The 16752-nt window shown below is 52.9% G+C and overlaps 1 protein-coding gene across 1 annotated transcript; it reads left to right on the top strand.

Moving 5' to 3' along the window:
* The first annotated feature begins 4314 nt into the window (after positions 1–4314).
* AARS2 (alanyl-tRNA synthetase 2, mitochondrial) lies at positions 4315–16730 on the top strand. The gene is made up of 22 exons (XM_010973944.3): positions 4315–4634; positions 5457–5648; positions 6201–6346; positions 6567–6734; positions 7290–7434; positions 9515–9660; positions 9861–9969; positions 10388–10426; positions 10530–10641; positions 11113–11246; positions 11695–11839; positions 12088–12260; positions 12380–12493; positions 12591–12731; positions 13374–13511; positions 13592–13701; positions 13847–13955; positions 14232–14354; positions 14598–14708; positions 15236–15319; positions 15437–15547; positions 15993–16730. Exons 1-22 carry the CDS (start codon positions 4392–4394, stop codon positions 16155–16157), a joined length of 2958 nt encoding a protein of 985 aa, XP_010972246.3. The 5' UTR covers positions 4315–4391; the 3' UTR covers positions 16158–16730.
* The last annotated feature ends 22 nt before the right edge of the window (positions 16731–16752 follow it).

The raw sequence follows: 16752 nt of genomic DNA, 5'->3' as shown, positions 1-16752 counted from the left end.
AAGGGCACACTACCATCTAGAGTCTGGCCAAAAGGATCCAAATCTGTGTCTGATCAGCCTCTAGATCCAGGTACATGAACTAGAGAAGACAGAGGAACATGCTGCATATGAGTTGAATGTTGTTAAATATGCAGTCAGCAAAAACTTAGACTGTTTGCCTCCCTGGCTCTGCAACAGACACACTGTAAGGGAAAGAATGGGATTCAGAGGGGAGGGAATCTATAATTTAAAGGACTTAAAACGCATATCAAGTAAGCTTTTTAAAATAACAGACAAGATGGGGGGTATAGCTCAGTGGCAGAATGCTTGCTTAGCATGCACAAGGCTGTGGGTTCAATCCCCAGTACCTCCATTAATAAATAAATAAACAAGTTTTAAATAGTAATAATGTCTAAGGATGAATAATCAGGGGATAAAACTATAAAGACAGTGAAGTAGTGATGACTGTGAAAATCAGGGTAGTGGTCACCTTTGGGAGGAGGAAGGTGGTTGGGGCCGAGGCAGAATCTATGGAAGGCTCCTCGGTGGCGGCAAAGTTCTATTTCACATCCTGGATAGTGGATACAAAGATGTTTGCCTTCTTGACTTTTCTTTTTTTTTTTTTAAATTGAAGTATAGTTGATTTACAATGTTGTGTTAGTTTCTGGTACACAGCAAAAAAGTGATCCAGTTATATACATATATTCTTTTTCAGATTATTTTCCATTATAGTTTACTACAAGATACTGTAGTTGAATGGAGTTCCCCATGCTATGCAGCAGGACCTTGTTGTTTACCTATTTTATAAATAGCTTTTATCTGCTAATCTCAAACACCTAATTTATTCCTACTGCCCCCTTTCCCCTTTGATAGCCAAGTTTGTTTTCTGAGTTTGTTTCTGTTTTGTAAATAAGTTCATTTGTATCATATTTTAGATTCCACATATAAGTGACATCATATGATATTTGTCTTTCTCCGTCTGACTTACTTCGCTTAGTATGATTATCTCTAGGTCCATCCTTGGTTGACTTTTCTATATCTGTGTTTTATTATCTGATTTAGGGGAAATTTTTTTCTAAAAAATCTCTAATACAGGGGTTGGCAATTTTTTTTCCAAGGGGCCAGACAGTATTTTTCATTTTACAGGCCAAGAGGCAAAATCCAGGATGTTATGTAGGTACCTACATAACCATTTAAAATATAACCATTTAAAAATGCTTAAGGACAAACCGGAGCATTGCGACCCTCGAGGGTCCCTAATCCTTGAATTTCCCATCCCAGGAGGCTCCCACCTTCCCAGCCCCGCCCTCTACGCCCCCAGCCCTTCTGGGAGAGCGCCCGGCGCTGCGCTCCTCCCCCGCCGCTGGTCTGCACCGCCTCCGCGTCTCTTAGCAACTGGAAGACGCAACCTCCACCCTCACTTGGGACTCCAAGTGGAGCGGGTGTAAGCGGGTACGCATGCGCAAAAGGAGCTCCGGGCTCCACCCATCCTCTCCGGGAGAAAGGGGAGATCCCAGGGGCACCCAAGCCCTAGGGCTGGTGACAAGCCAAAGTCTGTGTCCTGACTCTTCACGCAAGTCCTGTACCACACCCTTGTCACTCAAGGTATGGTCTATAGTAGATGAGGGACAGCAACAGCAGCTCCTAGGAGCCTGCTAGACACACACAATTGCAACCTCACTCCAGACATACCAAATCTGTGTCTACATTTTTAACAAGATCCCGGCAGGAACCTAGGCGTACTAACGTTTGACAAACGTTGCTTCACAATCCAGATAAGGCAAAGCCATAAATAAATACATCAAAATAGGAACACCTCTTATAGGTTGAATTTTTAACTCAGACACTAAAAAACAGCCTTTATGATTTACAAGAGGAAGTTCCCAAAGCTGAGTTCCTTATGATTAGTAAGGGTGAAAATCCCCTCGTGTCTCTTCTGACCATCAGTCCAGGACGGAATGCATCACTGACCTCGAGTTCCTGCTCTCAAAGTCAATGGGGAAATCAGGAAGGACAATTTCCATTCCCAGAGTAAGGGTGTTACTTCTTATGAATAAGGTGGAAAGAGAGGGCTCAAAGAATGGGTGGGTGCCTTGGACTTGCCAAGATAAGTCAGACAGCAGCCTAAGGGCCAACCCAAGTCCCTGGGAAGGCAGTACCCAAGCTGAACAGCTCCCAGGAAGCAAGACCCCATTTGCATTTTAAACCCCCAAATGAAATTCCTATGGATACTAAGACAGTGCATGAGAACTCCTGAGAGAAGTTCCCAAGTCAATAACTTCCTAGTCTGGTGACTTTTCTCCATATTCATCTATCTTCGGAAACTGCAGCCCTTCAATTTAACTTCCTTATCAGATTACAGTGACAAGTCAGAATAAGCACATCCAAATCCTAGAAGAACCACTTTGCTTCACTGGGAAATATTAAAAAGAAGAAACTGACTTACCAGAGGATACCACATTCAAAGAAAGAAAAAAAAGATCATTTTTAATGGCAAGGACAAAGTGATAAGATGAGGGAAAACAACTCAAAATATGCATTTCTAAAAATCCATGATACATTCTACAACATGGATGAGGCTTGAAAACATTATGCTAAGTGAAAAAAGGACCATACAGTGTATGAATCCATTTATAGCAAATGTTCAGAATAGGCAAATCTTTAGAGACATAAAGATTAGTGATTGCCTAGGGCTGGGAGGGATGTGGGAATTGGGATTGAATGGCTAAAGTGTATGGGGTTTCTTTTGGAGGTAATGAAAATGATCTAAATGTCCTAAATGTTGGACAGATGACAATTCTGTGAATGTACTAAAAGCCATTTGAATTGTACACTTTAACTGAATGAACTGTGTGGTATGTGAATTATATTTCAATAAAGCTGTTTGGGAAAAAAAGTTCATGGCTCCACACTAGAGCCACAATAATCTAAAAACATGTTGTTCCTACTATAATGCAAAGACTTTCTAGGCAAAATCGGAAGGAAAAAAAAAAAGTTGACGTCAGTAGTGGGTAGAGGCCCCAGTTAGATTTCTCTAGCAAAACACTCTCATCTCAGTTTGGGGAAGAATTTCACAGTCTTGTCTCAAGATCATGAATCTCACAGAAATCCCCATCTGGCTTTAGGTTCCTGTTCCAAAAACATTGGAAAAACCAACACAGGCAAAACACTTTCGAAACAACACCTTTAATCTACGTGGGCAAAGGAAGAAATAGAGAATCACGAGATGGATGCTGTGGGCTCTGTCAGAATACAAAGTTGAGAATTCACTATCACTGTAGAAACTCAAGTCCAAAAAAAGACCTCACATTTCCCAGGGAAACTGTCTCAAAAGTCCCTAAATAACATAACTCACGAAGAATGGTGGCCAAACGAACCCACCTGGATGGCTGAGGCCTTGGAGGTGACCACACTGACTTCAGCTCTGCTGCAACCTATTGGGCTTAAATCTTAGCAAATTCTCTTCTCTTCTTGTTTAATTTCCCAAACCAAGAGCAGAGGTTATCATAAGAAGCTCCATAAAGACCCTGGCTCCACTCACAAGGGCGTGTGTTGGTCTCATGATCACAGCTGTCACCTTGGAGAGAAAGACAGAAAGAGAGGTGAACAGGTTCTTTCTTACCTTAGAGCAAAACACACAAAACCGTAGAGCACAGGAAGGCTTAGAGAGAGAGAGAAATCTCTGCAGCTATCAGCCAACAGCTTCATCCTGCCCTGACAACCTGGATTCTCTCTAATCCCTAGGCAAATTAAAAGACCAAATGTTATTAAGCAATTAATAATGGAACAGATGCTGCTTGGCTCCTGTGTCTCCGCTAAACTCCTGCTCCAAAGGGCCTGCTTCAGTCCCTAAGAACAAAATGGCCATTTCTAATGCCAAGGGCAAAGAGAACTGAGGAGTGACTGACACGTAGTGGGTATTCAATAAATGTTTGCCGAATGACTCTTGAATGAATGCTGACATCACCTCCCTAGGCCATCTCTGCCTTCTGTCAACGGGGAAACATATACACGCATACACCACACGGAGCTGAACCCACGCCTGTTCACTGCAACTCCATTTGTAACTTTGCAAAATCAATAAACATAAGAATTACTGATCCAATATAGATTTCTGGAGGGCATAGGTTTTTATTAACTTTGTTACTAATGTACCTTAAGCGCCTAAAACAATGCCTGGGACACAGTGGGCTCTCAGTGAATATCTGTTGACTGCCAAATGAGTTAAGGACCTACCATGTGCCAGGAGGCTTGTGCTAGGTCGACTCCTTCCTAGTCACTTCTGAAAGGAGACAGAGGCTGCTTTGAGTCCTCCTCGCCAGGGGCCGCTGTAGGAAACATGTGTCCTTCTCACGTCACCTTCTATCCCCGCGGTGCCCTTTGGCCCCGTGAAGTCACTGCCCCGAGCTAAGATGGCGGCGGCGCTGGCCACCGCAGCCGGGCGCCTTCGGCGGGCCATTCGAAGGTCGCCCCCGTGGCGGGGCCCCAGCCGCCGGGCGCTCTCATCCGAGGCCCCTCCAGCCCCGGCCACGGCAGTGCGGGACGCCTTCCTGAGCTTCTTTCGGGACCGCCACGGCCACCACCTGGTGCCGTCCGCTTCGGTGCGGCCCCGCGGAGACCCCAGTCTGCTTTTCGTCAACGCGGGCATGAACCAGGTAGGGGCTGCGCCATGCAGATCCGGGCGGAGTTTGTGATTTTTTTCCAGAGAGAAAGGCGCTGCGGTATTGGGCAAAAGGAGCGAAGGGCGGAGCTCGTAGCTTTTGGGGGAAAGAGGGAGTTGCATGGTTGGGCTAAGTGTTTGGGGAACAAGTTAGATTTGGGGAGGGCTGGACCGGGGAATTTCTGAGTTGGGATTGAGTCTTAGGTCCAGGAATGGAGGGTGTAGCGGCCCATAGGGGCAGACTGGTGGGGGAAATCCGGCTTCATATATTCATTCTTCATATATTCATTCATGTTTAAATAAAGATAACTCATTCATTAAAATAAATGCTTATTGAGTGCATACCGTTTGCTAAACTGTGTTCTTTGAACTTTTGACTTTGAGCACCACTTACCCTCTTTGTCTTCACCTGTAAAATGGGAATAGGTTAACCTTAGAGGCTGTCCAAGATCCCTATTAAATGCTAACATTGTGAGGGGTGCCCAGTACCCTGGGGTCTCAGTTATGTACCCTGAAGCTCTTGAGTGTGGTTGAAGAAGCTGAGTTGGAGGATGCAGTCATTCAGTGCCCTGTTTCCAGCACATTCCTCTTTCTCTTGCCTTGCCTATTTTACCAGCAGAGAATCTATTTCATGATTTATTTATCCTTCTTCTGCCCAGACACACGAGAGATGGGTTCTCCCAGGCCAAGACTACACCGTACTATCAGGGGACACTCAGCCTTCAGTCTGAAATGCCATCTCTGCCCTCACTCCCTGCCTTTTCCTTCTGCTGAGGGACTAAGGTATCTCTCTTCCCCCTTCTTCATGTGTTTCCAGTTCAAGCCAATCTTCCTGGGCACTGTGGATCCACGAAGCGAAATGGCAGGCTTCCGACGTGTAGCCAACAGCCAGAAATGTGTGAGGGCTGGAGGACGCCACAGCGACCTGGAGGATGTGGGCCGAGACCTTTCCCATCATACCTTCTTTGAGATGCTCGGCAATTGGGCCTTTGGGGGTGAATATTTTAAGGTGAGTCTCCGGGAAGCCATGGAGTTAGGAAAAGATCAGTGGTCAGCCAAGAAAGGGGGTCAAGGTTAGTCCTGTCTTCACTCCTAGAGTCTGTTTAGGCAGAGCCTTATACCAGACACAGGTAAAGTGCCACAGGAACACTTACACTGGGAATGTGTCTCGCCTCCCTGATTGGATTACAGGCTCCTTGAAGGCCAGGACTCTGCTTCCTACCTAATGGCTGGTCAATAATTATTGTATGAAAAAACAGTCAGACAGTGGTACTAAAGTGCAGGACTTAAAAATCATCCTAGACTAGGGTGGATAGAGGATTTCATAGAGAAGGTGGGACTTGAAAGAAAGTAGGATTCAGAAGACGGAAGAAGGTTTCTATGCAAGAAAAAACTCAGAAGCAGAAATGGTCATGGCTTGTTCTAGAAACAAGGTGGGCACAAAACCAGTGAAATACTTTTGTTTTAAGCCAAGGACTGAACTCACGTGGCTTGACTGGCACTTCAGTGGGGCCTTCTTCTCACCCATCTTCCTCTTCCCACCCCTGGGTTTCCACTGCAGGAGGAGGCTTGCAGCATGGCCTGGGAACTGCTGACTCAGGTCTATGGGATCCCTGAGGACAGGCTCTGGGTCTCCTACTTTGGTGGTGACCCCAAGGCAGGGCTGGGTCCAGACCTGGAGAGCAGGGACATCTGGCTCAACTTAGGGTGAGTCCACCCCCCTGTGTGTCCACTCCTGGAGGACAAGACAACTGGAAGATAGAGACTACTAGCTCTGGTCCTCAGAGTCTCCACATAGCACGGGGATACTGTGGGGTCAGCCCTGTTCCTCCTCCAGCTGAGCTTGATGGAGGGGCTCTCCTGGCAGAGAGGGTCCCCACTCCTGCCTTTGTCTGTCTCCCCACCACCTGCCTGGCTTTCTTCCCAGGGTGCCCGCCAGCCGCGTGCTCTCATTTGGACCGCAGGAAAACTTCTGGGAGATGGGTGATACTGGTCCTTGTGGGCCCTGTACCGAAATCCACTATGACCTGGCTGGTGGGGTGGGAGCCCCCCAGCTAGTGGAGCTTTGGAATCTGGTCTTCATGCAACACAACAGGTAATAGGGTGCTGGAGCAGGAGGGAGATCCCTGGCTGGAGTGAAAAAGGCGGCAGCTGGGAGACTTTCATCCATCTCTCACAAAAACTAACACTTAAACCGTGCTTACACTGTAGCAGGCACATTTTTAAACACTTTTCGGATAGTAACTGATTTAATCTTTGTCTATGCCCAGGACAGTTGAAACTAGTCACTGCTTCTCTCTGGGTTCTGCTCTCTCCTCATACAATGGAGTTGAACTTGATGATCTCTAAGATTTTCTTCCAGCTTTGACATGTCTCTTTCTAAGGGCAAAGAATTCTGTCCCAGAGAGGGGATTTCTGGGTCCTGGCAAGGGCCCCAGCAGAGGGTGAGGGTGGAGATCACACTTTATCAGAAAGGACAGGACCCAAGGCCATCGTCATCTGCTTTGGGGGGATGGGGGTGATACTGCCCTCTGGTTCCTCCCACTGCTGGCTCCCCTGGACCCCTCCTCATCCCTCAACTCCACTGGAGCATCTGCCTCACACCTGTTATCCCCTGTGGGGCCTCACCTTGCACACCTTTCCTGGCTAGAGAAGCAGATGGAAGCCTGCAGCCCCTGCCCCAGCGGCACGTGGACACAGGAATGGGCCTGGAAAGGCTGGTGGCCGTGCTGCAAGGCAAACACTCCACCTATGACACCGACCTCTTTTCCCCACTGCTCAACGCCATACACCAGGTGAGCCTGCCTCTTCCCTTCCAGTAGCCCCTCAGACGTGCTGTCTCTAGTGCTCACCACTGTTGCTTTCCGTCTTTGTTGAGAACTCAGAGTATCCCTGCGTATGGGGACAGTGACCAGCCAAGGATACATGAGTGTCAAACATGACGCTCAGATTAATGTTTTTTGTTTTTTGGGGTTTTTTTCAGACTCATGTTTATTACCTGATATTCATCCTAATTCCTTCCGTCCTTCATTTATTCAAAATATACGTGTTGAGTGCCTACTTTGTGTTAAACTTTTGTGCTTGGTCCAGGAGATACAGCAGTAAACAGAAAAGAGATAGTGGAAATTACATTGTAGCCTAGGAGATAGATAATTTTGTTTTAATGTATTAAAGAACAAGACAGCAGCTTACAGATTGTGACTAGGCAGTAGGCATGGGTGATAGTAACTGGCGGGTGGAGGGGGTACAGAGGAATCTTTGATGACATGTTTGGGAAAGGCTCACCAAGGAGATGACCTCTGAGCTGAAACCTGAAACGGGGAATCAACCACAGGAAACTCATTCCAGGCAGGGGGAACCAGTAGGTACCAAGGCCCTGAGACAGGAAAGAAACAAAAAGGTGGCCAGCCAGCTAAAGTAGAATTACTTGGGATACAGTTGGAGCATATGTGGGCTTGCTTTTGCTGTATAATATACCACCTAACACTTTGTGGCTCAAAACAACAACCATTTATGTAGTGTACGAGACTGTGGGCTAGTGATGTAGGCTGGGCTCAGCAGGGTCATTGGTCTTGTATGAGCTTTCTCGTACATCTGTGGTCAGATGCTAGGTGGCTTTACTTCTGGGAGTTGGCTAGCTGTCAGTTTGGGGTGATGGGAGTGACCGGGTCATATGTCTGTCAACCAGCAGGCTAGCTTGGGCCTATTCACATCACACTGGGCAAACTTCCAAGGAGAGCAGAAACACACAAGGCCTCTTGAGGCCTAGGCTCACAACAGTGTCATTTCCACCACATTCTGTTGGCCAAAGCAAGTCAAAGGGCTAGCCCAGATTCAAGGGACAGAGAAATAAATTCTAGCCCTTGATGGGAAGCAAGTGTAAAATCACACTGCAAAGCATCTGTAAAGGTACGCACACAGGAAAGGGAAGAATTTTGCAAACAATCTACCACAGAAAAGAAGGCAGGAGTCACATCTTGTGGGGCCTGAAAGTGCAAAGTGGATCTTTTATTCTAACTGTGGTGGGATGGGCTCCAAGGGAGGATGGGCATGATGTGACTGATGCTTTTAAAAGGCCACTCCTGTCGCTGTGTGGAGGCCGGGCTGGAGGGAGACAAGAGTAGAAGCTGAGAAACCAGCTGGGAGGCTGTCTCATGGTCCAGGAAACAGACAGTAGCACATGGCTTAGGCTGGTAGCAGTGGAAGTGGAGAAAAGTAGATTGGTGTGAAAGATCTCATGGAAGTAGATGCAAAAGGCCCCACTGATTGGATGAGGAGTGGAAAGAAAATCAAGGCTGGCTCCCAAATTTTTGACTTGAGCAATGGCAGGACTGTTCATTGAGAGGGGGAGCTTGGGGAAGAGACAGGCTTGGAGCTGGAAGAATCAAGCACTGGCTTTAGAGCACAGCTTAATGTGTCCACAGCCTCCACCCTCCCTCCCTGTCTGAACAGAGGCTGTAGAGGCAGGTGTGGCAGGGTGGAGAGCACCTGGGTGGGATGGGCCAGCCGGGTTCACATCTCAGATCTGCTCCTGACTTGTGAGCCCTTATGGAACTTAGTGCCTCTGAGTCTCGCTTTCCTCTGTAAGCCAGGATGGTAACAGAACAGGACATTTTAGGGATTAGACAACATGTCATTCAAGCACCCACCCAGTTCTAATAGTAAATGATCACAGCCATGGTCATTGTCAGTGCTGAACGTGGGCCCCCTGAGGCAGGGACTGGCTCCCACTCACCTTTGAAGCTTCTCCATCTGGGCCATTCCAGATGCAGTCGGTTTTAGGGATGTGGGCAGATGCTCTAGGGGTGGTGGAGAGCATCCCGCCTGGGCCAGTCAGGCAAGACCGGCAGCCTTGTCTCCTCTCCTGCTTCCCAGGGTTGCGGGGCACCCCCTTACTTGGGCCGGGTTGGGGCAGCAGATGAGGGGCGCACAGACACTGCATACCGCGTGGTGGCTGACCACATCCGCACACTCAGCATCTGCATCGCTGACGGCGTCTCCCCCGGCATGTCTGGCGCCCCGTGAGTCTGAAAGGGCTACAGTGAGGGGTTGCAGGGGAGAGGAGAGAGGGAGATGGAGAGGTGGGTCGAGATGGCAGGAGGAGAGGGAAGGGAGAGGGCTTGGGTGTGGGAGCACACACTCTGGACCTTGTCCTCCCCACTCTCCTCCCTGCTGACCAGGGGCTGCTGGGGGCTCATGTCTGGGCTGTGAACCCCTCTAGGCTGGTACTTCGCCGGATCCTCCGTCGAGCCGTGCGGTTCTCTACAGAGGTGTTGCAGGCACCACCTGGCTTCCTGGGCAGCCTGGTGCCTGTAGTGGTGGAGACACTGGTAAGGGTAGAGCTTCCTCGCTCCCCTGGGCTTCTCTGGGCACTTGGGGAGCCCGTTGCTCAGCCCATACAGTTCCCCAGCCTGGGCTCACCACCCTACATGTCCAGCTCAGAGTCCTCAGTAGGCTGGGAAACAGAATTGCTTACAAGAAGTAGGGAGCCTTCTGGAGGCCTTCTTGCCCAGGCTACTGAGCCTTTGACCTCGAGACCCCTTCTGCCCGCATCACCCCCTAACACACACACACACACACACACACGCGCGCGCGCACGCGCGCAAAAATGATTCCCCATTTGGATCCCTCCCCCAGCCATCAGCCCCTCTGAGCCTCCCAGACAGGTGTCCCGAGGGAAGCCCCGAGTGAGGTGCAGAGTGGGCTGGTTGCCTCTGACACCTCCTCAGCCCTTTCCACTGCCCCCAGGGAGATGCTTATCCGGAACTGCGGAAGAACTCAGCCCAGGTACTGGATTTTGGATGGGGGAGGGAAGGGCCGACGGGAGGATGGTGGAGAGAGGCTCTCCCTCTCAGGAGGCCCAGCTCCAATCCTGCCCTGTCCCCATCAGATAGCCAACCTAGTGTCAGAGGATGAGGCAGCCTTCCTGGCCTCCCTGCAGCGGGGTCGGCGGATCATCGAGCGGACCCTGAGGCGCCTGGGGCCTTCCGATGTGTTCCCTGGTGAGTGGGGCACCTGACCAAGGTGTGAGGGCCCCACTTAGGCGAGCCTGGGCTGGGGTGGGGTGGGGAGGGAGTTCCTGGGCCTCACACCCTCTTTCCCCACATCCCTCTCCCTGTATTCTTTCCTACACCCAGACCTGCTTCTCCCCACTTCCCCAAGGCCCAGCTGGCCCTGCTTCTGGTCTCTGCCTTCCAAGGCTGGCTTCAAGCCAAGAATGAGCTTCTTCCCTCCTCTGAAATGACATATGCCAAGGGAGAACCCGGGGTGACCCCCAGGTCTGGCTTTGGAGCTTAAAGCCTGAAGGTGACCCCTCTCCTGGGCCTGCCTGGTGTAGGGAGGGGGCACTTATGCTTGGCACCCAGTGGCATCTGTGTGGTTAGAAAACCCCTGGTCCTCACTTCTCCGTCACTTCTCCCCCTCCTCCATCCTCCCCCTCCCCCATCAACACCCTTTGTCTTCCTTCCTCAAAGCCGAAGTGGCCTGGTCCTTGTCACTGTCTGGGAACCTGGGGCTCCCCTTGGACCTGGTAGAGCTGATGCTGGAGGAGAAAGGGGTACAGCTGGACTCTGCCGGGCTGGCACGGCTGGCCAAGGAGGAGGCCCAGGTACAGGCTGGGGCACCCCTGCCCGAGGTTCTGCTGGGACACAGCCATCCCTTCCTTGGCCTTTAGTTCCTGCAGGAGGAGCTGCAGCTATTGAGAGAAACAGGAGGCTGGGGTAGATCTGTCCCCTTACCTCGGCCCCAGCCACAGGCCGTGGAGAGGAACACTAATATGGTGGGCCAAACAGGGGCAGAAGGGGGACAGGCCAGCACAGCGTCCGAGAGAGGGGGTCATCGGGGCAGCAGTGGGTGAGGGAGGCCTGGTCCTGAGACCCAGCACAATGGTGGTTCACCAGCCAGTCCAGGGTCCCTAGCAGCCAGCCAAGCCTGAGGGCTTATTCCAGAGAGGGCCACAGTGTCCACACAGCTGCAGGCAGTCAGGGCTCTGCGGAGACTCAGGTCCCATTGCATTCCCCTTGCACCCCTCCCTTGTACACATGCCTGTCCTGCAGCGCCGGGCACAGCAGGCTGAGCCAGTTCACGAGCAGGGACTGCGGCTTGACGTCCATGCGCTGGGGGAGCTGCAGCGCCGAGGGGTGCCCCCAACTGATGACAGCCCCAAGTACAGCTACTCCCTGCGACCCAGCGGGGGTTATGGTGAGAGCCTGGACTGAGGCGGATGGCCAGGGCCTGCCTGACTATGATTGGGAGGGAGGTCGGAGCATGAGCACAGGTCAGAATACCTGCCCTGTGCTTTCCCTCTGGCAGCCACCAGGGGTCGCTGTGCCCCCCAGCTGGAAGTACCCTCTCCCAGTCACATGTCTGTTGGCTTCAAGGAGGGCACAGACCCACATCCCACGTCCCAAACCCCTACCTAGCACTGATCATCATTCTTGCCCTGGCAGAGTTCAGTACCTGTGAGGCCCAAGTGCTCCAGCTGTATACAGAGGATGGAACGGCCGTGGCCTCTGTGGGGGAAGGCCAGCGCTGTGGCCTCCTCTTGGACAAAACCAACTTCTACGCTGAACAGGGAGGTCAGGCTTCTGACCGAGGCTACCTGGTGCGGGTGGAGCAGCCGGTGAGTCCCCCCCAAGCCAAACACAGGTTAACTCCTGCAGGAGACAGACCCAGGCCAGAAGGGAGCCAAGGGGAGAGAGAGTACAGAAGCACTCAGTGCCTTGGACCTGCCCTTCCCAGGACGTGCTGTTCCCAGTGGCCCAGGCCCAGGTCTGCGGAGGCTTCATCCTGCATGAGGTAGTGGCCCCTGAGCGCCTGAAGGTCGGTGACCAGGTGCAGCTGCACGTGGATGAGGTGAGGCCCCCACCCCTGCTGTTCCTGATACCCTGCAGCTCCTTTACACTCTCACCCCTGCCCGCACCCAGGACCCCAGGTGACAAAAGTGTTTCAGGCCTGGCGTCTGAGCTGCATGGAGAAGCACACGGCCGTCCACATGCTAAACTGGGCGCTTCGGCAGGCCCTGGGCCCCGGCACAGAGCAGCGTGGCTCCCATCTCAATCCCGAGCGGCTGCGCTTCGATGTGGCCACGCAGGTGAGCAGGCTTCATGTGAGGCGATGGGCTTGAGGCAAGAGTCTGGTGGTGTGGGAGTTTGGCCAGTAAGAGGGCCTGGGCTCCCTGTCCCTCAGTCACTGGGGGACCCTGGGCGGGTGGCTTCCCATCAGGCTCCTTCCAAACCAGCAAGGGTCAGGCTGGACAGTGTCTGGAGCCCTCCTTCACCTCAGCCACTTAGCTTCCTTGTTCCTGCTGTCCCCCAGGCCATTATTGCTCAAAGTGAGCTGCCCTCTCCCTTCTCTGCCGCCCCTTGCTCCTTGTATACCCGGTGCAAGTCCTCCAGGAGGCACTCGCTGACGAGATCCCATTCCACTGATTGCTCCTTGCTCCTGCATCTCCCCCATCCTGTATTTCTCTCCCATGGGCTGCCCCTTATTGTAAGCTCCCTGAGTACAGAGCCTCCACCTTCTGTTTCTCCATCAACTTTCAGTGTCTAATGAAAGGCCTGCAGCTTCCTAAGGAAAAGAGTTGTCTGCTCCACAAATGTTTAGTGAGCACCTGTTAGCCTCTGTTCTAGAACCTGGGGCTCATTCACTAAACATTGACTGTTTCTTCACGCATCACTTCCAGGCGTGGGGCTGAATCCCTGTTGGTCTGTTTATTTACCCTCAATCCCACCAGGCCCCGCTGACCCCAGAGCAGCTCCAGGCAGTAGAGGGCACTGTGCAGGAGGCCGTGGGGCAGGATGAGGCAGTGTACATGGAGGAGGTGGCTCTGGCACGCACTGCCCACGTCCCTGGCCTGCGCTCTCTGGATGAGGTGAGCTGGGGGAGCCCCCTTGGTGGAGATCACCTGTCCCCCACAGGCCAGTTAAAAGACCCATCCCCTCTCACCCTCAGGTATACCCCGACCCTGTGCGAGTGGTGTCTGTAGGGGTGCCTGTGGCCCATGCACTGGACCCAGCCTCCCAAGCCGCACTGCAGACCTCTGTGGAGCTGTGCTGTGGGACGTGAGTCACTCCTGCCTGCCTGCCCAGGGCCTGGGCCCTCATCTTCTCCTGGTCTTTGGAGCCACCAGCTTCTGGTTTGGAGCTCAGGCTGCTCTCTTCTCTCCCATCATCACCCAGACTTCCTCTTCCCTCCCTCTGTCCACAGGCATCTGCTACGCACTGGGGCTATAGGGGACCTGGTCATCATCGGGGAGCGCCAGCTTACCAAGGGCACCACCCGTCTGGTGGCCGTCACTGGGGAGCAGGCCCAGCAGGTCAGCATGCCAGGGTGTGGATGGGGGGCCGGGGACACACAGCTGATGCTCTCAGGCTGGAGGATGCCCAGCAACAGAACCAGCATTCACACCTGTGCACAGATAGGGCTATCCCAGCTGCTGGCAAGTGCATCTGTTGTGATTATTTGGTGCCTTGATGGGTCCTGATTGTTCAGTGTTTCTAACTTGGCTCTGACCAGCAACAGGTTGAGAGCCCCTGTCTTGGGGAGCGAAAGTAAGCCAAGCAGCTCTGACTGTCCTGTCCCCTCCCTGCAGGCCCGAGAGGTGGGCCAGAGCCTGGCCCAGGAGGTAGAAGCAGCCACAGAGCGGCTAAGTCGGGGCAGCCGGGACGTGGTAGAGGCACAGCGGTTGTCCAAGGACATGGGACGACTCACTGACGTGAGGGCCACCCCTACCATGGAGCTGTCCCCGCCCTCTCCTGGCCCTATTCCCTTCCCTATGGCTCCCTGACCCTGCCTCTCTCTCCCCAGCATTCCTGTTGGACTCCAGCTGGCCCACATGTTTGTTGTTTGTCTGCAGGGTGGGATGTGGTGGGTATGGTCTCTTCCCTGGCCCTGCCAGTCCCTGCCTCAGAGACTGTCTCAGGGAAGGCAAGGTTTGATGCATTGCTTCCGGCCACAGGCCGTGGACACTGCCATGATGCCCCAGTGGCAGCGGCGGGAACTTCAGGCCACACTGAAGGCGCTACAGCGGCGTGCCAACACTGCCATCCGAAAGCTGGAAATGGGGCAGGTAAGAGGAGTTCCAGCTGCACCCAGGGGGGCAGATATATGGGCAGCTTCTCCCTCTCCTGCCAGCTAGGCACCACCACCAGGCCATTCCCCAACTTCTCTCTCTGCCAGACTGGGTCTCTCCCCCACCACCTGAGTCTGGCTTGGGCTGTCCCTGCAGGAAGCCAACAGACACATACCGTTCAGCCCTAGTTGCTCCTTGACTGTGAAGCCTCCCACCTCCACCTCCTCTCGTCCATCTGCTCCAGCCCTAGTCCTTGAACCTTTGGCGACTTATTTGTAGGGGCCTGGAGCTATGAGGAAAGGGAGGAGGTGAAGGAGGAGAGGAAGGACGCAGTTGGGAACCGAAAGAAGGAGGCCATTCTAGGCAGAATCCCTGGCACCTCTGCTCAAAGCTGAAGACTTCTGCTGGGGGACAGGGGTGAAGGGCTGGGGAATGGGAGGGGATTTCTGGACTGGGGCTCAGCTCAGAAACGGGGGCCAGTTGCCTCCCAGCCTGACCCCTGTGCTGTCCTTCCTGCCTCACAGGCTGCACAGAAAACCCAGGAGCTACTACAGCGGCACTCAGAGGGGCCCCTGATTGTGGACACAGTTTCCGCCGAGTCCCTCTCCGTAAGTGCTGGTACTGGGAGTGTCCCCAGGGTCTAGGGAGGGGAAAGTCCTCACAGGGAAGTGGCTGGCTGGGAGTCAGGGGAGCTATGAGGTCACCATCTACCCTCCCTTGCGCAGGTGCTGGTGAAGGTGGTGCGACAGCTGTGTAAGCAGGCGCCCAGCACATCCGTGCTACTGCTCAGCCCCCAGCCTCTGGGGCAGGTGCTGTGTGCCTGTCAGGTGGCCCAGGTGAGGGAAGTGAGAGGGCAGCCCCCCACCCGACCCATCTCCTGGTCCGCTCTCTGATTCCATGCCTTTTATTCCTCCTAGATGAGGGAGCCATGGCTGGGTAGAGGTGACCTCTGAGGATACCCCAGGGTGGGGATAGGGCCATCTCCTTGTCCCTAACCCACCCTTCTCCCACCCAACCAGTGATGCACCATGAGATTCCCTAATTCCCACCACCCCACCTCCAGGCTGCACATTTCTTGCAAATAAGTAGTAGCCATTCATCAACCTCCGCACACACATTCCCAGCCTGTCCCTCTCCTGTCTCCGCACCCTATTCCCCCCAGCTGTGTGCCTGACTGGGGAGGGGTTCTAACCACTGTGACTCCACTCTCAAGGGTACGTGGAGTGGATAGTGGCAGGCAGGGCTGCTCTACATCACTGCTCCTTCTGTTTCTGCCTCCAGAATGCCATGCCGGCCTTCACAGCAGATGCCTGGGCACTGGCTGTGTGCAGCCACATGGGGGGCAAGGCCTGGGGCTCTCGAGTGGTGGCCCAGGGCACAGGAAGCACTGCTGACCTGGAAGCTGCCCTCAGTACAGCACGAGCCTATGCCCTCAACCAGCTCTGAGCCAGGCTTACCCAGAGACTCACACAGACTAAAGAGACAACAGATATGCAAGTGTCTAGAGCCTTAAAGGAGCCAGCAGAACCTCCCTGGAGGCTGAGGCAGAGGACTAGAGACTGGAGGCCAAGCACCTGAGCCAAAGAGAGCCTCCCTGGGCCGAGCCCTGCACAGACACTAGAAGATGTGGGCTGAGGAAAGCAGAAGCAGGTACAGAGACACACCCCCTCTAGAAGAATGTGAAGACCTGGGCCATCCTGGGCGTGATTGTTTATTAAAAAGTATTTCACAGAGGATAGGAAGCTCCGGAGCAGCCTTTCCCCTTCCAGCAACCTGCTGTGGGTGCCCCCATCACCAGTCTGACCTCTCATACTGAGCTGAAAAGCTCCCTGGCATCCAGATCAGAACTGTCATCACCACAAGTGCTCAGACAGGCCCTCTTAGCCAGCCTGTTCTGGGCACCCACGAAGGCCTCCTTAACCACCAAGATTCAGAACTGTCATGTGAAAGTCATGACAGCCAGGCAGATCCTCTCTGGTGTCACTTATTTCATTAACAGTGACTTCTTGTTTTAATGAAGGCCCTAGTGATTTGTTGATAA

The sequence above is a fragment of the Camelus bactrianus genome, chromosome 20 (genome assembly GCF_048773025.1).
Source record: "Camelus bactrianus isolate YW-2024 breed Bactrian camel chromosome 20, ASM4877302v1, whole genome shotgun sequence".
Lineage (NCBI taxonomy): Eukaryota > Metazoa > Chordata > Mammalia > Artiodactyla > Camelidae > Camelus > Camelus bactrianus.
The sequence above is the reverse complement of the archived record's forward strand: the minus strand, read 5'-3'. Positions and strand labels throughout refer to the sequence as shown.

Coding starts and splice junctions, on each gene's coding strand:
- AARS2 (XM_010973944.3), top strand. CDS start 4,392: ATGGCGGCGGCGCTGGCCACCGCAGCCGGGCGCCTTCGGCGGGCCATT. Junction 9,970..10,387: donor CTGTAGTGGTGGAGACACTG/GTAAGGGTAGAG, acceptor CACTGCCCCCAG/GGAGATGCTTATCCGGAACT. Junction 12,261..12,379: donor TGGTGCGGGTGGAGCAGCCG/GTGAGTCCCCCC, acceptor TGCCCTTCCCAG/GACGTGCTGTTCCCAGTGGC.